General features: G+C 42.2%; 1 protein-coding gene across 1 annotated transcript in view; it reads left to right on the top strand.

The window, feature by feature from the left end:
• Positions 1–7907: 7907 nt before the first annotated feature.
• The window catches only part of LOC119921154 (pinopsin-like), a 163733-nt gene continuing 146098 nt past the window's right edge, over positions 7908–25542 (top strand). The window contains exons 1-2 of the mRNA XM_038741536.1: positions 7908–8447; positions 16468–16793. Coding sequence (XP_038597464.1) covers positions 8099–8447; positions 16468–16793 — 675 coding nt within the window. The 5' untranslated portion in view covers positions 7908–8098. The remainder of the gene's footprint in view (positions 8448–16467; positions 16794–25542) is intronic.

Genomic DNA, 25542 nt, shown 5'->3' with positions numbered 1-25542 from the left:
CTTACTGTATGCAGAGCACTGTACTAAGCTCCTGGAAAGTACGATACTGCAATAAAGAGAGACAATTCCTGCCCACAAGGGGCTCACAGTCTAGAAGGGGGGAGACAGACATCAAAACAAGTAAACAGGCATCATTAGTCTCATTATAAATGAATATAATTATAGATATAGGCACATTATTAATAAAAATGAATAGAATTATAATTATAAATACGTACATATATACACAAGTGCTGTGGGGTGGGGCGGGGGGAGAGGGGAAAGTATTGTACTCTCCCAAGGTATGGGTACAGTGCTCTGCACACAGTACATGCTCAATAAATACGATTGACTGACTGACTTTTCGTTCAGTTTGTGGCAAAGTGTATTCCAATCTTTTACCTCCAAACCCCACTTTAGGGCAGCACAGTGGCAGTGTGGCTCTGTGGTGCCAACGCACCAGCAAGTGGCATGATGCAGCCCACGTCAGCCAGCTAGTTACGTTCCCTCTCATTCATTCATTCATTCATTCATTCATTCATTCATCATCATCATCATCAATCGTATTTATTGAGCGCTTACTATGTGCAGAGCACTGTACTAAGCACTTGGGAAGTACAAATTGGCAACACATAGAGACAGTCCCTACCCAACAGTGGGCTCACAGTCTAAAAGGGGGAGACAGAGAACAAAACCAAACATACCAACAAAATAAAATAAATAGGATAGATTCATTCATTCATTCATCTCTTACAGTGGACAGAACATTGTACTAAGCGCTAGGGAAAGCACTAAGGAAAGCAGCATGGCCTAGTGGCAAGAGCAGGGGCTTGGGAGTCAGAGGTCATGGGTTCTAATCCCGGCTCCGCCACATGTCTGCTGTGCGACCTTTGGCAAGTCACTTCACTTCTCTGGGCCTCAGTCATCTGGTAAAATGGGGATGTCCACCTAGGACAACCTGATTACCTTGTATCTACCCCAGCGCTTAGAACAGTGTGTGGCACATAGTATGTGCTTAACAAATACCCCCATCGCTATTATTATTATTATTAACACAATACAACAATAGAGTGACAATCCCTGCCCACAATGAGCTCATAGTCTAGAGCCTCTCCACCATGCCAAGATGCCTTATTTAGTCCAATCAATCAATCAATCAATCAGTTGTATTTATTGAGCAATTACTATGTGCAGAGAGAACTGTTTTAAGCACATGGGAGAGTAGAATGCAACAGAGTTGGTAAATGTGTTTCCTGCCCACGGGGAACTTTCAGTCTAGGGGGGGGAGGGATTAATTATGATGACGGCATTTATTAAGCGCTTACTATGTGCAAAGCACTGTTCTAAGTGCTGGGGAGGTAACAAGGTGATCAGGTTGTCCCACAGGGGGCTCACAGTCTTAATCCCCATTTTACAGATGAGGTAACTGAGGCCCAGAGAAGTTAAGTGACTTGCTCAAAGTCACACAGCAGACATTTGGCGGAGTCAGGATTTGAACCCATGACCTCTGATTCCAAAGCCCGGGCTCTTTCCTCTGAGCCACACTGCTTCCCAGGGATTAATCAGTCAAGCATATTAGAGCACTTACTGTGTGCAGAGCACTGCACTAACTACTCTGAAGAGTACACTAGAACAGAGTTGGCAGACACGTTTCCTGTCCACAATGAACTTACAATCCAATAGATTCTTTTTACTTAGTACTGGATAAAAGCACAAATTCTTACTAGTACTGTAGGTCTTTATTGAGCTGCCACGTGGAGCAAAGCATTTGGGAAATACAAAACAAATCAGACAGTGGTATATATTTCAGACTGTGAGCCCACTGTTGGGTAGGGACTGTCTCTATATGTTGCCAACTTGTACTTCCCAAGCGCTTAGTACAGGGCTCTGCACACAGTAAGCGCTCAATAAATACGATTGATGATGATGATATATTGAGCACTTGCTGTATGCACAGCAAGGTACTAAGGGCTCAGGAAAGTATATCTCTAGACTGTGAGCCCGTTGTTGGGTAGGGACCGTCTCTTATCGTTGCTGACTTGTGCTTCCCAAGAGCTTAGTACAGTGCTCTGCACATAGTAAGCGCTCAATAAATACGATTGACTGAATGAATGAATACAATAGAGTTGGTAGACACGTTCCCTGCTCAAGGCAAGCTCACAGAAACCTTCAGGATTGATGGCTGGCCTTAGGACCAGGAAGGCCTTTCCCTCACATATCACCTAAAGGTCAGGGTCGGCGATGTGCTGGAACTGAATGCACCGAGAGAAGGGATTTTATAAACTGTCTACCTGCTTAATAGTAATAATGATGGCATTTATTAAGCGCTTACTATGAGCAAAGCACTGTTCTAAGTGCTGAGGAGGTTACAAGGTGATCAGGTTGTCCCACGTGGGGCTCACAGTCTTCATCCCCATTTTACAGATGAGGTAACTGCGGCCCAGAGAAGTTAAGTGACTTGCCCAAAGACACACAGCAGACAATTGGCGGAGCCGGGATTTGAACCCACGACCTCTGACTCCAAAGCCCGTGCTCTTCCCACTGAGCCACGCTGCTTCTCATTAAGCAACAATAAACAAAAACAAAAAACAACAGCAATTAAACTAGGTTACTGGATGAGATGGATTTTTTTCATGTTCACACCCCCGCCTTAGAGCTAAACCTCTGAATTTTCACAAGTGTAGAACCATTTTTTTCAATATCAATCACTTCCCGGTTTGATTCCATGAAAAGAAATCTGTATTTCTAATCTTCCTATTCCAGCAAGCTTCTCTCGGCAAGCATATTCAGACCGTAGGTGCTACAGAATGCACAGGAAGAGAGGAAATATGTCATTTAGATTGGATTATACCACAAATTGATGGGCGTTTGTGGTTCACTGGATACAAACGGAAGGCTTAAAGAACATTGTCACACAATGTCTAAAGATGTTATCGTATTTACAGTGACTACCCTGGCTGTGCTGAGCATTAGATTTAGCTTTTATGTGGGAATAAATTAAACTACCCCAACTTGGTTTGTCAGATGTAATGCAGAGGGATGTAATTACAGAGAGATTTAAAAGGGCTCCAGCTGAGACCCGGCTTAGAAACGTGGAAACATTAGCACTAGAGAAGTTTTTCAAAATTCAGATTTCACGAGAGCAAATGCAGAAACGCCATTCAAATTAATCAACTTCGAAATAGCGAGATTTTTTTGATGTCGGTGTTATTAAGATTTTCAAACTCAATGGGAAACTTGTTAAATTATAAAATGCTATTGAAATGAAAGATTTATGCCACGGTAAAGGAAGCGTTCTGAAAATTGAGAGTTATTTTATGGAGTTTATTTTAGCTGTGGACTAATTTAAATTCTAATGGTTTACTTTCCAGGAATTAGGGTTGCAAAATATCATTTTTCTAATGGTTTAAATATGTCTTGCCTATTAGGGAACACTTGTGAACCCCACTTCTAATATTAGTTTATTTGAAATTAAAATCAACTGTACTTAATAAACAAATGTAATAATAATAATAATAATAATAATAATAATAATACTGCTAAAAGTGGGGGTTCAGAAGTTTTCCCTACTCATTTCTAGGGGATGTTCAGTAAAGCAAAAGTGCAACCTCATTCATCCAATCTCCCTCTGTCTGGAGCTCTGCCTCACCAGGCCTATTTATCAATCAATCGTATTTATTGAGCGCTTACTGTGTGCAGAGCACTGTACTAAGCGCTTAGTGGCAGCCATCTGATTCCACACTCAATCTTGTGGTGGGATCTCATATCTGCCCCTCTCTCCTTGCCATTTTAATCCTTCCTTCAGTCATTCAATTGTATTAGTTGAACACATACTGTGTGCAGAGCACTGTACTAAGTGGTTGGAAAGCATACAGTTGATACAATCCCTGCCCAATTATACTAATAATAAAGATGATGGTATTTCTTAAGCGCTTACTATGTGCAAAGCACTATTCTAAGCACTGAGGGGGATACAAGGTGATCAGGTTGTCCCACATGGGGCTCACAATCTTAATCCCCATTTTCCAGATGAGGTAACTGAGGCACAGAGAAGTTGAGTGACTTGCCCAAGGTCACACAGCTGACAAGCAGTGGAGCCGGGATTAGAACCCATGACCTCTGACACCCAAGTCTGTGCTCTTTCCACTGAGCCACATTGCTGTACTTTAACCACTTGGCAACACAGCTTCTCATTTTTAGATTGGGAGCCCACTGTTGGGTAGGGACTGTCTCTATATGTTGCCAACTTGTACTTCCCAAGCGCTTAGTACAGTGCTCTGCACACAGTAAGCGCTCAATAAATACGATTGATGATGATGATGATGCTGCCTTGGGGAGAGATTTTTGGCCACCGTGGTCGCTTTTCATCCCTAACGCTCCACATGCAAAGCAACTGAATTGGCTGGAGTAGCGATAGAATTTATAAAGCATCCCCTGGGTACAGTGCACCATTCTAAGTGCTTGAGAAAATACAAATACAAGCAACTAGTGATGTATTCTCTGCCCATAGGGAGTGTTCACTCGAATGGGCAAGACAAGAAATAAAAATATTTACTAAAAAGCATGGGCAACTAGAGTGTGCATTCATCCCTCAGCCCCATTTCTTTCTGGACGTTGGGAAGGGGAAAGGGATTCATTCATTCATGCATTCACCTGTATTTATTAAGCACTTACCGTGTGCAGAGCACTATACTAAGCGCTTGGGAAAGTACAATACAGCAATAAAGAGCGACAATTCCTGCCCACAATGAGCTCACAATCTGGCGGGGGCGGGAGGGGAGAGACAGACATTGGTACAGTTAAACAGACATCAATATAAATAAATAAAACTACAAATATATATATTATATATGTGTGTATATATATAAGTGCTGTGGAGTGGGGAGGGGAGAGCAAAGGGAGCAAGTCAATGTGATGCAGAAGGGAGTGGGAGGTGAGGAAAAGTGGGTTTTAGTCTGGGAAGACCTCTTGGAGGAGATGGGCCTTCGGTAAGGCTTTGAATTCGGGGAGAGTCATTGTCTGGTGGATTTGAGGAGGGAGGGCTTTCCAGACAAGAGGTAGGACATGGATCAGGGATTGGCGGTTAGACAGGGATGTATCTACACCTGGGTTTAAAATAGTGCTTGAAACTTATTAAGTTCTTAACAAACACGATAATGATGATGATGTTGTACAGTGCTCTGCACACAGTAAGTGCTCAATAAATACGATTGAATGAATGATGTTATTCATATAATACCATATATAATAATAATAATATAATAATAATAATAATGGCATTTATTAAGCTCTTACTATGTGCAAAGCACTGTTCTAAGCGCTGGAGAGGTTACAAGGTGATCAGGTTGTCCCACAGGGGGCTCACAGTCTTCATCCCCATTTTACAGATGAGGGAATCGAGGCCCAGAGAAGTCAAGTGACTTGCCCAAAGTCACACAGCCGACAATTGGCGGAGCTGGGATTTGAACCCATGACCTCTGACTCCAAAGCCCGGCCTCTTTCCACTGAGCCATGCTGCTTCTCCTATGAATAATAGTTTGTTCTCTGGGCACAGTTTTTGGTTTGGCCAGAAACTGGGACCCATGAGAATGCTATTGACTGGAGCTTTGGTTATTGCTCCCCCAGACTGTAAGCCTGTTGTGGGCAGGGAATGTGTCTGTTCTACTGTCATGTTATACTCCCCCAAGCACTTAGTAATAATAATAATAATGATGGGATTTGTTAAGCGCTTACTATCTGCAAAGAACTCTTCTAAGTGCTGGGGAGGTTACAAGGTGATCAGGTTGTCCCACAGTGGGCTCACAGTCTTAATCCCCATTTTACAGATGAAGTAACTGAGGCCCAGAGAAGTTAAGTGACTTGCCCAAAGTCACCCAGCTGACAATTGGCGGAGCTGGGATTTGAACCGATGACCTCTGACTCCAGAGCCCGGGCTCTTTACACTGAGCCGAAAGTGCTCTGCATAGAGTAAGTGCTCAATAAGTATGATTGATTGATTTATCAAGTTTCAGGTAGACCATCTAAGATCAATTTAGATTGGTTTCGTTGCAAGCTATCCAGATATCAGTTATACTGTGCTGCACTGCTTCTGTAGGTATCTTTATGCTCTATTGCTTCATCTTACCTGTAATTTTTTCTAAGATCTGTCTCCTTTGCGAGATTAAAAGTTCCTTAGAACAGGATTCATGCCAGTTAACTCTATTTTAATCTCCAAAGCACTTTGCATGGTGTTCTGTACATACTAGAAGCACAATAAATAGTATTGATTAATTTAATAGGAGACATGGAAGGGTGATAAGAGGCATCAGTTGATTCTTTTCTCCTCCTTTCCAGGAGCTTTTCCCACCATAACTTGTTTCAGATACTTGACCAAAGTATGAGCTGCAAAAAGAGAAGCAGTGTGTTCTATTGGATAGAGCACAGGCCTGGGGGTAAGAAGGACTTGACTTCTAATCCCAGCTAAGCCACATATCTGCTGTGTGACCTTGGGAAAGTTGCTTCACTTCTCTGTGACTCAGTTACCTCATTGGTAAAATGGAGATTAAGATTGTGAGCTCCATGTGGGACAGGGATTGTGTCCAACTTGACAACCATGTATCTACCCCAATACTTAGTACAGTGCCTGACACATAGTAAACCTTAAAATCAAGCAAAAACTCCTCACTCTCAGCTTCAAGGCTGTCCATCACCTCACCCCCTCCAACCTCACCTCCTTTCTCTCCTTCTCCAGCCCATCCCACACACCCCGCTCCTCTGCCACTAACTTCCTCACTGTGACTTTTTCTTGCCTATCCTGCTGTCAACTCCAGGCCCACGTCTTACCTCTGGCCTGGAATGCCCTCCCTCTGTCCATCTGCCAAGCTAGCTCTCTTCCTCCCTTCAAAGCCCTACTGAGAGCTCACCTCCTCCTCCAGGAGGCCTTCCCAGACTGAGCCCCCCTCTTTCCTCTCCCCCTCCCCATCGCACCCCTCCCTCTGCCCTACTCCCTTCCCCTCCCCACAGCACTTGTATATATTTGTACGTATTTATTACTCTATTTTATTTGTACATATTACTCTATTTATTTTATTAATGATGAGTATATAGCTTTAATTCTATTTATTCTAATGGTATTGACACCTGTCTACTTGTTTTGTTTTGCTGTCTGCCTCCCCCTTCTAGACTTTGAGCCTATTGTTGGGTAGGGACCATTTCTATATGTTGCCTATTTGTACTTCCCAAGTGCTTAGTACAGTATTCTGCACACAGTAAGTGCTCGATCAATACGATTGAATGAATGAATGAATGAATAGTAAGCGCTTAACAAATACCATAAAAAGGCTACTCGTGATGCATTATGAATGACCTGCTTGACAGAGTTTTTTTTAGCCTTATGGAAAGCTGATATTAAAAGAAAAATTATTAATTGTTTGGAGCCACTGAAAGCAGGAGCTATATTTTAAATAAAGCCACACTCTTAACACCATTAGGTAGGCATAGAGTGTTTGAATACACTGGCACAGATTGTTTCGTGCCTCAAAAGAGATGAATAAAATGCTGCTAATTCTATATAGTGTATGATCAGTGGTATTTATTGAGAGCTTACTGTTTGCAGAACATTGTACTAAGCGCTTGGGGAAGTACAATGCAACAGAGTTGGTAGAACTCTGTACCCATGTGTGTTGGGAAGAAGCCGTAGCTGGTACAGGAACACTAAAACATGAAATCCCGTGATCCTTTCTTGATAGGAAATGTCACATTTGGACATGCTTCGGGTTGATCATTTTGACTTTAGCACTTGCTTTTTTCCCCCTTGTTTATAGGTAATTTTACCATGGAGAAGAAGCACTTGGGGCTGTAATGGTAGGAGGAAGTGGAAAGCACCTGAGGCTGCTCAGGTTTGGAAAGTGTGAGGTAACTCAACCTGGTGTAGAAGAAACTAAGATGGACTTGCCCTGGCCTCTGAGGGGCTCTGGTTGTGGAAGAAGCCCACAGAGCTGCCCTAATTATGGCAACAGCCTCCTGGTCATCCATCAGCAGTGCTAAAGAGGAGAATGGTACTCATGTCCTTCACAGCCACTAAAAGCTCTGCAATTTCCATGATTTTCCTCTGAACCATTCAGTTTCCACGGAGTCAGAAATGAGCACGAACTGGACAACTAACTTGAGCCTTGGTGCAGTGCACACCTCTGGACACTTTGAAGAAAAGCCAAGAAATGGGCTCTCAAGGACGGGTCACACGGTGGTGGCCGTGTTCCTGGGAATCATCCTGGTGTTTGGCTTCCTAAACAATCTCATCGTGCTCATTCTCTTTAGCAAGTTCAAGGCCCTCCGCAACCCAGTGAACATGATCCTGCTGAACATCAGCGCCAGCGACCTGCTGGTCTGCGTCTCAGGGACCACCCTTAGTTTTGCGTCCAACATCTCCGGCCGGTGGATCGGCGGGGACCCTGGATGCAGGTGGTATGGCTTTGTCAATTCCTGCCTAGGTAAGAGGAGGGCCGGGAGTATGGGAAGTCGGGGAAATGGACACGCTGACCATTGCCATTCTGCTCTTTGTGTTCCGGGAAGTTGAAAGACTATCTTTGTAGCCTTGAGGGGGCTGATCTCCTGAAGTGAATGAAAAGGTTGTATAATAATGATAATAATAATAATAATAATGAATGTGGCATTTATTAAGCACTTACTATGTGCCAGACATGGTACTAATCCCTGGGGTGGATACAAGCAAATCGAGTTAGACACAGTCCCTGTCCTACATGGGGCTCACAGTCTCAATCTCTATTTTACAGATGAGATAACTGAGGCCCAGAGAAGTGAAATATCTTGCCCAAGGTCACATAGGAGACAAGTGGCAGAGCCAGGATAAGAACCCACGACCTTCTGACTCCCACTCCTGTGTTCTATCCACTATGTTACGCTGCTTTTCAGCCACATTGTATAGCTGTATAGCCTTTAGCCACTTTATATTCCTAATTTGGGCATCCTACTCTCTCACACCTTTGAACCCCTGAAGCAGAAAGAAAGTGAATAATCAATCAATCAGTGCTATTTATAAAGTGCTTACTGTGTGGAGAGGACTGGACTAAGAGCTTGGGAAAACACCATGTAATAGATGCAATCCCCACCCTCAAGGAGCTTACCATCTGTGGGAAAACAGAAATTAAAAATCCAATATCTCTCTCCATACCCAATGGCACCAAGACTTGACAATTCTTCCTCAGCTGGCTTTTGCTTACCCAGGTGCCCTTTCCTTGCCTTCCATCCCAGCGTCTGAAAAGCAGCTGGAAAAATCCATCTCCATGTCAAGAAGAGAAGGAAGGGTTTTTGTTGGATTCATGATGATCTGGCTCAGTCTGAGAAGTGTCATCACGTGGGACAACGTGATCACCTTGTATCCCCCCAGTGCTTAGAACAGTGATTCGTACATAGTAAGCACTTAACAAATGCTATCATTATTATTGTTATTATTATTTGGATACCCCAGTGCTCAATACAGTGCTTGGCACATAGTAAGTGCTTAACAAATACCACAGTTATTGTTATTAAGTCCAGGGAGGGAAAGATGATGGTGTGGAAAGTTGGGAAGTTGGAGAGGATTTCAGAGAAAAGATGTCCAAAGGAGTTTGGTTTTTGAACATGCTGAGTTCTATGGGGGAGGATCACGTGGAATGAAACTGCAGTTTCCCTTCATAGGTTCACATGGGGAGAGAAGAGTTTCTCCTGCATGGGCTAGGCACAACTCAAAGAATAATCTTGTGTCCTGGTGAATGAAACCTCGAGAAATCGAATGGGAGAGAAATGAAAAGCCTGGTGTAGAGTTCATTAGCTGAAACGTCCGGAGGCTTTTTCATATTTCAGAATAGAAGAGCATCTCAAAGGGACCAATTGTTTGTACTTTATGGGATAGGCCTGTAAAAGTCTTTCTACTCAAGGCTTAATCGTAGCATATATTTGGGATATCTTCATTCATTCATTCATTCAATCATATTTATTGAGCGTTTACTGTGTGCAGAGCACTGTACTAAGTGATTGGGAAGTACAAGTTGGCAATATATAGAGACGGTCCCTACCCAACAATGGGCTCACAGTCTAGAAGGGGACTTCATTTAAAAACCCTAGCATATGATGATATGTGCAGAGCATGTACTAAGCACTTGGGAGAGTACATTACAACAGAATTAACAGATACATTCCCTACCCATAGTGAATTTACAGTAGAGAGAAACATCCCTTTTCTAAACACACCGTCATTAGTTTCAGAACATGTACAACTGATTTTCCCATTTGGCAGAGCTACTCTCCAAAGTAATATTCTCTTGAGGACGCATCGACGTATATTTTGTAAAATAGGGCATCGATGGATGTTTTGTAAAATAGGGCATGGAAATCTTGGGCAGAACAAAACCTCCCTTGACATTGACCTGGCAATTGGAAAAGTCACTAGCGTCAAGCTCTCCTTGAAAGCCAATGACGAAGATTATAAACCCTGGAAAGTAATTTGTATGGAAATTGGTTCTGTATCCTAATGGGCCATTTTCCTCATTGGTTGATTTGTCTGCCATACATACTTTAACTTTTCATTCAGTATCTGCTGAGACTTAGTTTAGCAGATAAAAGCTGAGCCTGGAATAAACAATGTTCTCTCCTATCCCTAGACCATAAATCATCTGCCCGCCTAGCGAGAGTTTTCATTTGGGCCTTCATGATAATCGCAAACAATATCTTGAAATTGTATAACACTCTTACTTTCTCAAAGTACTTTCACATAAGTATCTCTCTATATTCTCTCAACATCCCTGCAAGGTAGGGATTATCCTCATTTTATTGTCCTCATTTTACAAAGGAAGAAATTTAGGCACAGAGTTTAAGTGATTTAAACTCGTCTTGGGAAGGGAATGTGTCTTTTGAATGGTTTTATTCATTCAATCGTATTTATTGAGTGTTTACTGTGTGCAGAACACTGTACTAATTGTACTCTCCCAAGAGCTTAGTACAGTGCTCTGCACACAGTGCATATGATTGATTGAAGTGATTGTAATTTATTTTAATGTCTATCTTTTCCTGTATACTGTGAGTTTGCTGTGGGCAGGGATCATGTTACTGACTCTATTTTCAGTACAGTTTTCTGCACATAGTAAGTGCTCAGTAAATACCATTGATTGATGGATTGCCCTCTCAGCCTTTTTATCATTTAACTAGACTTACTGCTTCTCCCTTATCATGCCAATCTCTTCTGTGGCTTGTAACACTCAAAGAATGCAAATTGTGAAATTGAGACCCCATGAGTCTTCGAAAGTGAGAAGCTCCCATTTTCCTAAAATGATGGTTCAGATACATTTTTTTGCCTTGAAAAATTTTCTGAAATGCTAGAAGGAGAACCTTTGTCATGGGCAGGGAGATGTCAATCTTATGGGACCCTCAGAGACAGAGAGAGGCGGGGGGCAGAGAAGAGACTTTTTTTATACAGTGTTTGTTAGGCAGTTACTATGTGTCAAACACTGTTCTAGATGCCGGCTTAGATACAAGTTAATTAGGTTAGACAGAAAATCACCCATTCACAATCTTTTCTATCCAAAACCTGCAATAAAACATGCATTATAGCACTGACTGTAAATGGAAATGTTCACCAACTCATACTCAGCCTGGGAAATAAAGCTCCATTTTCTACTGAGGCCATTTTAGGACTTTTGAGCCTAATTTCTTACAAATTATGAAATGCCTCATTCAGGTAAGCCTGGTCACTGCTCATGTGACAGGTGACCCTGACACCCTTCACTGCTGAGGATGCCATTGGGGAAGATTTTATTTGTTCATTCAATCACGTGTATTGAGTGCTCACTGTGTGCAGAGCACTGTACTAAGGACTTGGGAGAGTACTATATAGCAATAAACGATCACATGCCCTGCCAACGATCTTAAAGTCTAGAGCGGGAGACAGACATTAATATAACTAAATAAATTCCAGATATGTACATAATAATATTTTGCTATGAACAGAGTTTTCAAAAGTGAAATTTTACTCTGCTGCTTGAAGAAAGAAAGGTATTTTTGAGACCTGCACAGTCAGAAAAGTGAACCAGTCTCTGACTCTCAGTTCGCTGATTTAGTCAATCAATCAATTAGTAGTATTTATTGAGCATTTACAGTGTGCAGAGCACTGTACTAAGGACTTGGGAGAGTACAATACAACAGAACTGGTTGACATGTGCCCTTCCCACAATAAGCTTACAGTCTGGAGGACTGTAAGTTCCTTAACTTTCTTCAGCTCAGGTGTCCTACCACAAATAATTTTGTCATTGAGCATCAATTCCCATTTCCAAAGATTGCCACCAACTCACAAGCTAAACTGAATGCAAATTTCTTGGTATTTCTCCAGATCAAATTTGATCTTCTAGACTGTGAGCCCACTGTTGGGTAGGGACCGTCTCTATATGTTGCCAACTTGTACTTCCCAAGCGCTTAGTACAGTGCTCTGCACACAGTAAGCGCTCAATAAATATGATTGATTGATTGATTGATTGATGAGGGTCAGCCACTAATCAACTTGATTGTAAAGTGCTTGTAAATAACACTGCCACCTATAATAATGATGGTATTTAAGAGCTTACTATGTGCAAAGCACTGTACACTTACTACACTTACATGAAATTATGTTATACTTGTGACCAGCTCTCATGTGACTTGAATAGATTGACATGATTTGCCCATCAGTAATTACACATTCAAAGAAAACGCATGATACAATGTAATTGCTGATAGAATAATTATAGGCAGTGAGATTATTTGCTTGAGAGGCAGCCCAGTCTCAGGCTCTCATAATTTAAGGGAACAATGCAAATTGCTGACCATTTTTCCAGTTTGAAGTTGACATCCTTTGATAATTGATGTGCTCTGAAAAATCATTTCATGCTTAACTGAATTACATGCTATGTTATTCTATGTCAATTCAAGGAAGATTAATTTTCCAAACTCCTATGGCTAGAAATCTTTCATTCCATGTCTCTATCTTGAAGACAGAATCCTCATTTGGCAAATTAATAATGAAAGAAATAAAGTGAAATGCGCTTTAGAAGAAGTAATTAAAAGCCTGTAATAATGGAGTTGTTTCTTTCAGAGCTGTTGATTCTGTTACCACATCACAGTTTGTCTTCGTTTTGTGAGCTTCTTGGATTTGGTTTCAAAGCAAACCACTCAGATTTATGGGATAATGATAATAATTATGGTACTTGCTAAGCCCTCACTGTATGCCAAGCACTGAATTAAGCACTGGGGTAGATACATAACAATGAGTTTTGACACAGTCATTGTCCTACATGGCGGATCACGGTTCAGGTAGAAGTGCATAAGATAGAGGAGCAGCATTGTCTAGTGGCTACAACACGGGGAGTTAGGTGGTCATGGGTTCTAATCCCCACTCCACCACTTGCCTGCTGTGTGACCTTGGGCAAGTCACTTCACTTTCTGTGCCTCAGTTCCATCATCTGTAAAATGGGGATTAAGACTGTGAGCCCTATGTATGACAGGGACTGTGTCCAACCTGAATATCTTGTATCTACCCCAGTGCTTAGAACAGTGCCTGGCACAAATACCACAGTTATTGTTATTCAATCTCCATTTAATAGATGAGGAAACTAAGGCCCAGAGAAGTTGAGTGACTTGTCCAAGAATTGCAGTGACTTTCAGAGAAGTGGCAGAGCCAGGATTTGAATGCAGGTCCTCTGAGTCCCAGCCCTGGGCTTTTTCCACTATTATTATTATTATTATGCTATTTGTTAACACTTACTATGTGCCAAGCACTAGTTCTAAGCACTGGGGTAGATACAAGGTAATCAGGTTGTCCCACATGGGCTCACAGTCTAAATCCCCATTTTACAGATGCTGTAACTGAGGCTCAGAGAAGGTAATTGGCTCACCCAAGGTCACACAGCAGACAAGTGGTAGAGCCAGGATTAGAACCCACATCCTCTGACTCCAAGCCCGTGCTCTTTCCACTAAGCCACGTTAGGCCATGTTGCTTCTCTGAGATTCTTCTCAACATGCTTCCATCAAGGTATGGAAATCAGAATAAACAGAATGTTAAAAAAATATTAATAATATGGCCTACTGGAAAGAGCATAGGAGTGGTAATCAGAAAACCTGGATTCTAGCCCCGGCTTGCTGTGGGAACTTGGGGAAGTCTTGTAACCTCCCTGGGCCTCAGTTCCTCATCTGGGTAATGGGGATAAGATTGACTGAGAGCCCTGTGTGGGACAGAGATGGTGTCTGATCAGAGAACCTTAACTATCAATCAATCCATCTATCACATTTATCGAGTGCTTATAGTGTGCAGGGCACTGTACTAAGGCAGTCAGTCGGTCACTCAATCATATTTATCAAGTGCTTACTGTGTGCAAAACACTGTACTAAGCACTTGGGAGAATACAATATAACAATATAATAAACACGTTCCCTGCCCACAATGAGCTTACAGTCCAGAAAATATACTTACTAAGCACTTAGGAGAGAACAACACAACAATATAACAGACACATTCTCTGCCCGCAGTTAGTTGACAGTATATCTACCCAGTGCATGGCATCTAGTAAGCACTCAATAAATGTGTTAATTATTAATCCTTATTATCAGCCAAATTATATACATACATACATGTGAATGTGGTGGAAAAGACCAGTGCAGAACTGAAGCACCCACCCGTGTTGTTTACTAAGGATGGATCCTTGTTGTGCTCCTGGTTTTGTTCTACGTTGTGCTTTTCTCAGTTTCCCATTTTACCTCCAAACCTAGGGGAGACTTAGAAGACTCACAAACCCGTGTTGTTATCCGTGGTAGGAACTGAAATCCAAAGACCCAAATGATTCTCACCGACCTTAAGCCCTTCATGAGTGCTGCATTTTTTGAGTGACTTATTATTTGTGAAACATAATTATTTTCCTGGGATGGTACAAGGATGAGTCTCAGTTTTCTAATCAGTCAATCAATGGCATTTACTGAAGGCTTCCTCTGAGCAGAACACTGTACTAAGTGCTGGGATAGATACAAGGAAATCAGCTTAGACCCAGTCCCTGTCCCACTTGGGTCTCACAGTCTTAATCACCATTTTTCCTACAAAGTAACAGAGGCCCAGAGAAATGAAGTCACTTGCGCAAGGTCACACAGCAGATGAGTGGCAGAGCTGAGATTAGAACCCAGATCCTTCTGACCCCCGGGCCCATGCACTATCCATTAGGTCACGCTGCTTCTATAGTTTGTGTTAAGTTTGTGTTAATTTGTCTCTCCTATTACATCTCAAGCACTTCAAGGGTAGGGACTCTATCTTTCACTGCTCTTTTAAGTTCCCCAGTCCCCAGTAAGATGCTCAGAGCACAGTCTGGTCTTGATAAATGCCATTTTTGAGAAAAACTCAGCAGTCTGACTGAAGCTTGCAGTCTTCTACCTGAGAAGATGGATACTTCATCATCATAAATCGTATTTATTGAGCGCTTACTGTGTGCAGAGCACTGTACTAAGCGCTTGGGAAGTACAAATTGGCAACATATAGAGACAGTCCCTACCCAACAGTGGGCTCACAGTCTAAAAGGGGGAGACAGAAAACAAAACCAAACATACTAACAAAATAAAATAAATAGAATAGATATGTACGAGTAAAATAAATAAATAAATAAATAGAGTAATAAATATGTACAAACATATATAAGTCCAAGTTGGCAACATCTAGAGACGGTCCCGACCCAACAGTGGGCTCACAGTCTAGAAGGGGGAGACAGAGAACAAAACTTCTTTCCCAGTTTTCAAATGAAAAACAACATCCATTCATTGTAGCAAGGTTTCCCTCCAACCTTCCCATACCCTAGTCAGTCAGTCAATCAATCAATCAGTGGTATTCATTGAATACTTACAATAGTAATAATAATGGTACTTGTTAAGCACTTACAATAATAATAATAGTAATAATAATAATAATGGTACTTATTAAGCACTTACTATGTACCAGTCTTTTAGACTGTGAGCCCACTGTTGGGTAGGGACTGTCTCTATATGTTGCCAACTTGTACTTCCCAAGCACTTAGTACAGTGCCCTGCACACAGTAAGCGCTCAATAAATACGATTGATGATGATGATGATGTACCAACCACTGTTCTAAGTTCTGGGGTAGATACAAGCTAATCAGGTTGGACATAGTCCCTGTCTCACATGGGGCTCATGGTCTTAATCCCCACCCTACAGATGAGGGAATTGAGGCCCAGAGAAGTGAAGTGACTTGCCCAAGATCCCACAGCAGACAAGTGCCAGACCCAGGATTAGAACCTGGGTCCTTCTGATTCCCAGGCCCGTGCTCTATCCGCTAAGCCACGTTGCTTCTCCTAAAGTTGCAGAGCACTGTACTAACAGCTCGAGGGTGCACAATAAAACAAAATTAGCAGGGCCGTTCCCTGCCATAATGAGTTCATCCAGCTGATAACTGCCAAAACTCTGAGTCCAAATGTTTTTATCCTTTCCTCCGCCAGGCATCGTGTCTCTGATCTCCCTGGCTGTGTTGTCCTACGAGCGCTACAGAACCCTCACGCTCCACCCCAAGCGGAGCACAGACTATCAGAAGGCCGTGCTGGCGGTTGGCGCCTCTTGGATTTACTCTCTGATTTGGACCATCCCTCCTCTCCTCGGCTGGAGCAGTTATGGCACAGAGGGAGCCGGGACCAGTTGTTCTGTGCATTGGTCCTCCAAGTCCCCGGTGTCCGTGTCTTATATCATGTGTCTCTTTATCTTCTGCCTGGTCATCCCGGTGCTGGTTATGATCTACTGCTATGGGAGACTCCTCTATGCTGTAAAACAGGTATGTTTGGTGACATATAGCTGATAGGAGAGCCAGACCCCCTTCTCTGGGATGTGGGGTTTAAGGAGGGATGGAAGGGGTGCCTTAGTGGAAAGAGCCCGGGCTTGGGAGTCGGAGGTCATGGGTTCTAATTCCGGCTTCACCACTCATCTGCTGTGTGACCTTGAGCAAGCCACTTAACTTCTCTGTGCCTCAGTTACCCCACCTGTAAAATGGGGATGAAGACTGTGAGCCCCGCATGGGGTAACCTGGTTACCTTGTATCAATCAATCAATCAATCAATCGTATTTATTGAGCACTTACTGTGTGCAGAGCACTGTACTAAGCGCTTGGGAAGTACAAGTTGGCAACATATAGAGACAGTCCCTACCCAACAGTGGGTTCACAGTCTAGAAGGGGGAGACAGAGAACAAAACCAAACATATTAACAAAATGAAATAAATAGAATAGATATGTACAAGTAAAATAAATAAATAGAGTAATAAATATGTGCAAACATATATACATATATACAGGTGCTGTGGGGAAGAGAAGGAGGTAAGGGGGGGATGGAGATGGGGACGAGGGGGAGAGGAAGGACGGGGCTCAGTCTGGGAAGGCCTCCTGGAGGAGGTGAGCTATCAGTAGGGCCTTGTATGTACCCCAGCACTCAGGACAGCGCTTGGCACATAGTAAGCGCTTAACAAATACCATCATTTTTATTATTATGTTAGCCATGGACAGAAAGGAGGAAGAAAATATCTACAGCTACCTCTTTTCCACTTAACCGCTCCTTTTCCCAGCTGCATTCCAGTTTGCGCTTTTTCTTCCCCACTGTGCCTTCAAATGGCAATACCAATGACCATAGGAGTAATTATGAGAATCAGCATGGCTTAGTGGATAGAGCATGGTCCTGGGAGTTAGAAGGACATGGGTTCTAATCATGACCACACCATGTCTGTTGGGTGACCTTGGCAAGCCACTTCACTTCTCTGTACCTCAGTTACCTCATCTGTAAAATTAGGGCAAGAGTGTGAGCCCCCATGTGGGACAGGGACTGTGTCCAACCTGATGAACTTGTATCTGCTGCAGCAGTTAGAACAGTGCTTGGCACCTAGATAGTGCTTAACAAGTACCATAATTGTCATTATTAATTGTGGCATTTGTTAAGCTCTTACTTGGTGCCAAGCACTATACTAAGTTCGGGGTACACTCAAGATAACCAGGTCAGCCAAAGTCCCTGTTCCACATGGGGCTCTCAATTTAAGAGGGAGGGAGAGCAGGTATTTTAAATCCCCATTTTACACATGAGGAAATTGAGGCCCAGAGAAGTTAAGTGGCTTGCCCAAGGTTACACAGCAGGCAAGAGGCAGAGTGGGACTAGAACCCAGGTCTTCTGACTCTCGGGACCTTGCACTTTCCACTAGGCCAGGATGCTTCTGTTAAAATGGTACTTTATTTCAACTCCCACATGTTGCTCAAATCCTTCCCCCTGTGTATGGGCCTGCCATCTTGCTTCACATCTTCCAAAACACATCCCTCCCCACTTCCAAACCTCCTTAAAAGCCACCTCCTCCAAGACATATTCCCTGATTAATCTCCATCATGGTCAGAGCACCCCTTCAGACACTTTAACACTCATGTTTATTATCTCTTAATTATTTGTTATTAATTTAATTTGTTTAATTTTTGTCTGTCATTTTATCCGAGCTTTTGTTCCTCTACTTGTACTTTAGTTTGGAAGTTTGTGCCTACCCGTGTCCCTCAATTTGAAAGGTACTCAGAGATCCTCCCTTCTGCATCACCTATGCACTTTAAGACTGCACATCCTAAGCACTTAAATACTCACTCCCCACCCCCAGCACTTAGGCACTTATCCTTATACTCCATTCTGTACCCTTACCTGTAATTTATTTTAAGGTCCGTCTTCCCCTCTAGATCCATGAGGGTAGGGATCATGTCCACTACCATCTCCTGGACTCTCTTAAGCACTTAGTACAGTGTTCTGCACACACTAAGCACTTAATACCACTGATTGATTGACAGTGATCATATCTTTTACATCTATTTTCAGTTCTCAAGTTCTGTTCTGAACCCAATAAATGTTTAATAAATGCTGTTACTGATGATAATGATGATGATGATGATAACGAGGAAGTGGAAGCAAAAAGAAAAAGAGCGAGCAAAATTTGAAGTTCCAATGTTTTTCAGAAAGGTGTGGGTCTCCATGAACAGTTTTATAGTTTAACCAAAACATCCAATGGGCACAAAATGGCTGTCTTTTATATCTGTCTGTCTGTGTGTCTGTCAGAGGCAAGGATGGCATGAAAATGTAGGCGACTCGGAACCGAACAAGTCTAAGTGACTTCAAATTCCATTTAAATTTAATGAAGTGAGGGTAATGTGCAATAAGCCTCTAATGTGGAATCTGGCTTTTGAGAGTGCCTGAAATAATGCATGCCACTTAAAATAAAGCATGCTGAATGGCAGGTGAAAATTAAGTTCTATTTATTCCTTTTCATAACTAAATAATTATAAAAGAATTCTCTTACGTTCCAGGCTTTGGAGCAGTATAATACCTTTCACTGTAGATTTCCTAACCAAGCCATGAAATAAGACTTCAAAACAAATAAATGACAACAGGGGGCAATCAGGTGATAAATCATCTTAATAGCTATACCCATATGCACAGTCAATTGTGAATTAAAATGTGTTTAGCTTTGACAAAGGTAAGAAATTGTTTGATTAAAATTTCTACCCTTCTAGGTCAGCATTCTAACTGAATTACACACGTTTGTAGGAACTGATGTTTTCATTTCTTGGAAGACCTCATCACAAGTAATACATGCTCATCACCCTCTAGATAGTAAGCTCGTTGTTGGCAGGGAATGTATCTGTTAATTCTGTTGTATTGTACTCTCCCAAACCCTTAGTACAGTGCTCTGCTCACGGTAAGCACTCAATAAATACCATTGATTGATTGATTGATCACCCTAAATTTTAGCGTTATCATCATCTTCTTTAGTATCCTCTTTTAGCATTTATTGAGGTCCTCCTGCAGACAGAGTGTGTTGGGTGGCTCTGTATCAAGCACTGCACTAGGTTCTTGGAAACATGCAAAATATGCAGAAATCCTGAATGCTCAAGGTGACTGGTAGAATATTACAACCAAAGATCAGCAGCCATGCATTTCTTTATTCTTGGCTATGGAACTCCCATCCATTCCATACCTATTCTCCCTTGATTATTATCATTATTATTATTAGTAGTAGTAGTAGTAGTATAGTAGTAGTACATTTGTTAAGCATATACTATGTGTCAAGCACTGTACTAAGCACTGGAGTTAAGTTACTCAGGTCACACACAGCCTCTGCCCCACATGGGACTTACAATCTAATAGTAATAAAAGAATGATAATCATAATTGCAGCATTTACTAAGTGACCTGCCCAAAGTCCCACAGCAAGCAATTGACAGAGCTGGGATTCGAACCCAGATCCTCTGACCAGTCTTCTTTCCATTAGGCCATGCTGCTCCTTGAGGGCAAAGATTGTGTCAACCAACTCCATTGTGCTATACTCTCCCGAGCGCTAAGTACAGGGCTCTGCCCATATTGAGCACTCTAATACCATTAATTAAATGATTGATAAGTGTCTTGAGAGAACTAATATGACTCCAAAATAATTAGCAGGGTAGCTAGAGTCATTACAGTCTTCTAGACTGTGAGCCTGTTGTGGGCAGGGATTTCATTCATTCTTTCATTCAGTCATATTTATTGAGCAGTTACTGTGTGCAGAGTACTGTGCTAAGCACTTGGAAAGGACAATTTGGCAACAGATAGAGACAATCCCTACCCAACAATGGGCTAACAGTCTGGAAGGGGGGAGACAGACAACAAAACAAAACAAGGAGACATGCATCAATAGCATCAATATAAATAAATAGAATTATAGATATGTACACATCATTTATAAAATGAATAGAATAATAAATATTTACATATATACACAAGTGCTGTGGGGCTCTGAGGTGGGCAGAGCAGAGGGAAGTAGTAGGGGCGATTGGGAAGGGAAAAGGAGCAGAAGAAAAGGGATTGTCTTTATTTGTGGCTGAATTGTACTTCCCAAACACTTAGTACAGTGTTCTGCACACAGTAAATGCTAAATAAATACGAATGAATAAATGAATTAATTAATTAATTAAGCTTGGTAATGAGTAATAAAATCAGAGAATCTCAAGAGAACCTCAGGTCCCATCTTCTAGTAGGAATAAAAGTGTTATTTATTAAGCACCTTCTGTGAGCACAACACTGTACTAAGTGCTGGGAGAGAATACACACATGAGAATAAGACATGGCACTTCTGAGATATTAATCAACTGTTATGAGTTATCCACAACTCACTAGATGCACAAATCATTAAAAGATATGAGCTCTTTCCTCGAGGTTTTTATTCTTCCAGTTTTCCTTTCTATTAATATCTCACCTAGATTCTCCTGCCTTCATCCCCTCCCTCACACTTTTCCCCTAGCCTGGGAAGTCCACTCCCCAAATTTGCCCAATTGCAGCTCTTCCCGTCATCAACGTTCTCCCCAAACCTCACCACCTTCAACAAGCCCCTCTTATTGATTCTCATCACCCCAAGTTCATTCATTCATTCATTCATTCAATTTTATTTATTCGTTCATTCAATCAATCATATTTATTAAGCACTTAGTGTGTGCAGAGCACTGTACTAAGCGCTTGGGAAGTACAATTTAGCAACAAATATCCCTGCCCACAATGGGCTCACAGTCATAGCAACCCAACCATGCACCCTAGTCCTTTGATATCTATTTAATCATACCCATCCTTGTGTGTATATTTCTATGTGCACAATGCTTCTGAGTCAGTGAATCCTGCATTTACCTTTCCAGCCACACACACACTCATGGGTGAACTTCCAACAATGATAGTATCAAAAGCTTACTTTGTTCACAGGACTATACTAAGCACTTGGGAGAATATAATGCCAGAGTTGGTAGACTGTCACTTGTCTGCTGTGTGACCTTGGGGAAGTCACTCATTTCTCTGTGCCTCAGTTATCTCATTTGCAAAATGGGGATTGAGACTGAGAGCCTCATGTGGGACAGGGACTGCGTCCAACCTGGTTTGCTTGTATCCACTTCAGCACTTAGTTCAGTGCCTGGCACACAGTAAGCACTTAACAAATAACAATTATTATTAATATTATTATTATATTCTCCCTGCCCTCAAGGAGCTTCACCATCAGTGATGTCTTTGTCGAACAGGAAGGACAACTAGAGGTTATATGTTCAATTGTAAGTGTGTTGTGGGCAGGAAATGTGCCTACTAACTCCACTGACTGTGCTCTCCCAAGTGCTTAATTCAGTGCTTAGTATAGGAAGCACTCAATAAATACACTTGATGATGATTATTTTTTTATGTCTGTCTCCTCTGCTCCTTCTGGGCAGGAAACATGCCTCGTGAATTTGGTGTACTTCCCCAAGCTCTCAGTACAGTGCATTGTACTCGGTGGGTGCTAATAAGTACATTATTACAAAAATAAAGATATGGAGTGCAGAGATGGAGACCTAAATTTAGTACATCTACTAAATACAGGATATCGGGCACATACTTATTGATAAAATTGAAACCACCAGGTATGATCTACCTAAAATCACTCCTGCTCCTCTCTAGTCCCTCCCTCCTCCTGCCTTTTCTTGAACTCTCCCATATTTCCCTGCAGTATCTCAAGAGGAGCTCTCCTGCCTCTCTTAAAATCTTCCCTCTCCACCTATGCTTCTGACCCCATCACTTCATACCTTCTCAAAATACTTGGTTCCTCCCTTCTTCTTCCCTGACCACCATCTTCAACTGTTTACTTACCAAACACTTCTTCCCCACTGCTTTCAAACATGCTCGTGTCTCTATCTTAAAAAATTTCTCTCTTGGCCTCTCAACTCCCTCTAAGTCATTGCCCCTTGTCCCTCAGACCGTTCCTCTCCAAATTCCTTGAGTTATCTACACCTACTGCCCCTGCTTCTTCTCCTCCAATTCTCTCAACAACCTCCAATCTGTCTCCTCTTTGCTCCATGGAAGCTGCCCTATCAAAGGTCACAAATGATATCCTTTTTGCCAAATCCAGTATCCTCTATGCCAACATAGTCCTTCTCAACCTCTCAGCTACCTTTAACATTGTGGACCTCCACTTTCTCCTGAAAAAATTAACCAACCTAGGCTAACTGACCATGTCCTATCCTGGTTCTCCTCCTATCTTTCTGGCAGCTCATTCTCAGTCTCTTTCACGGGCTCCTCCTCAAGCTTCTATCCTCTAACTGTGGGAGTCCCCCATGATACAATTCTGGGTCTCCTTCTGTTCTCCATTTAAACCTACTCCCTTGGAGAACTCATTTACTCCCATGGCTTCAAATACCATCTTTATGCGAATGATTCCCAAATCTACAACTCCAGTCCCAATCTCTCTCCCTCTCTGCAGTCTCACATTTCCTCCTGCCTTTAAAACATCTCTACCTAGACATTCCACCAACACCTCAAACATAGCATGTTCCAAACAGAACTCTTTATCTTCCCACTCAAATCTGTCCTCCCCTAGATTTTCCCGTTACTGTTGACTGCCCCATCATCCTTCCATTCTCACAAGCCTATAACCTTGATGTTATCCTTGACTCATTTCTCTCCTTCAACCCACATATTCAATCTATCACCAAATCCTGTCAGTTCTACCTTCACAACATCTCTAGAATCTGCCCTTTCCTCTCCACACAAACTGCTACCATGCTGATCCAGCTACTTATCATTTCCTTCCTTGACTGCTGTTTCAGGTTCCTTGCTGACCTCCCTGCCTCCTTTCTCTTCCCACTTCATTCCATACTTCACTCTGATGCCTGGATCATTTTTCAAAAAAAAAAATCTTCAGTCCATGTTTCCCCTCTCCTCAAGAAGGTCCAGTGGTAGCCCATCTATCTCTGCATCAAACAGAAACTCCTTACCACCGATTTTAAGGCACTTATTCACCATGTCCCCTCTTAGGTTACCTCACTGATTTCCTACTACTACTAATAATTATAATGGCATTTGTTAAGTGCTTACTATGTGCAAGGCACTGTTCTAAGCACTGGGGAGGTATTCAGGTTGTCCTACATGGGGTTTACAGTCTTAATCCCCATTTTATTGGTGAGGTAACTGAGGCACAGAGAAGTCAAGTGGCTTGCCCAAAGTCACACAGCTGCCAATTGGGGAGCTGGGATTTGAACCCATGACCTCTGACTCCCAAGCCTGTGCTCTTTCCACTGAGCCACTCTCTAAGCTACTCCACTGAGCAGCTTCTCTAAGCTACAACCCAGCATGTTCACTTTACTCCTCCAGCACCAACCTACTCACCGTACCTCCATCTCCTCTATCTCACCACCGACCCCTCGCCCATGGCCTGCCTCTGGCTTGGAACTCCCTCCCACTTCATAACTGTCAGATCATCAATCTCCCCACCTCCAAAGCCTTATTAAAATCACATCTCCTCCAAGAGGTCTTCCTTAAATCTTGATTTTCCCTTCTCCCTCTCCCTTCTGCATCACTCTTGCATTTGGATTTGTACCCTTTATTCACCTCACCCTTAGCCTTCCAGCACTTCAGTACATAGCCATAATGTATTTTAATGTGTGTCCCTAGACATACTAGACAGACAGCAGACAGTAAGCCCCATTTTCTATGGTATTTATTAAGTTCTTACTATGTGCCAGTCATTGTATTAAGTGCTGGGATATTAAGAGATGGACACAGTCCATGTCCCACATGGGGCTCATAGACTTAATCCCAATTTTACAGATGAGGTAACTGAGGCATAGAGAAGTCAAGCGACTTGCCCAAGGCCATATGGCAGACAATCAATCAATCAATCGTATTTATTGAGTGCTTACTGTGTGCAGAGCACTGTACTAAGCGCCTGGGAAGTACAAGTTGGCAATATATAGAGACAGTCCCTACTCAACAGTGGGCTCACAGTCTAAAAGACAACAGGCTCTGACAAGTGTCAGAGCCTGAATTAGAACTCAGGTCCCTCTGATTCCCAGGCCCATGCTCTATGCATTAGGCCATGTTGCTTAGTACAGTGCTCTGCACATAGTAAGTGCTCAATAAATATGATTGAATGAATGTTGCTCTTTGTGAGTGGGGAACATGTTATATTGTACTCCCCCAAGCCCTTAATATGGTGCTTTGCATACAGTCAGCACTCACTAAATTTGATTGACTGATTTATTGATTGACTGATCTTTCTGTTTATAGGCCTTCTCCATCGGTGATGAATCCCATTTTAGCCAGTAGAATTTCATGGTCAGAAATGAAGTAAAATAATGTCCTATGGTCACAAACCCAGTGGAATGGGTTAAGATGGAAATAGGAAAGACATCTTATCCTAAAATAATAGGGGCCAATTTTGCTGCTGGGACTTCACAGGGCTTTGAAAGGCCACCTGCACTCTAGATCTGTCATGCTTCTTTGAACTTAGCAGGGAAGGTCGAAAAAAATGATTGTGTTCACTTTTCTCGAGAGGCCAAAAGGCTTTTTTTAAAGGGCAGGGTAACTCCACTGTTGATAGATTCAAGCACTCACGGTGTGAAATAATAAGCACGACTCAAAGGCTTTTATATGTCCTGTAGTTTAAATCTTTTGAAAATTATAACAGAAGTTTGACATTTAAACCATGCAAGTCCTATTCCAATGGGTGACACTAATTAGCATTCTCCCAGCTAAG

The sequence above is a fragment of the Tachyglossus aculeatus genome, chromosome 2 (genome assembly GCF_015852505.1).
Source record: "Tachyglossus aculeatus isolate mTacAcu1 chromosome 2, mTacAcu1.pri, whole genome shotgun sequence".
Classification (NCBI taxonomy): domain Eukaryota; kingdom Metazoa; phylum Chordata; class Mammalia; order Monotremata; family Tachyglossidae; genus Tachyglossus; species Tachyglossus aculeatus.
The sequence above is the reverse complement of the archived record's forward strand: the minus strand, read 5'-3'. Positions and strand labels throughout refer to the sequence as shown.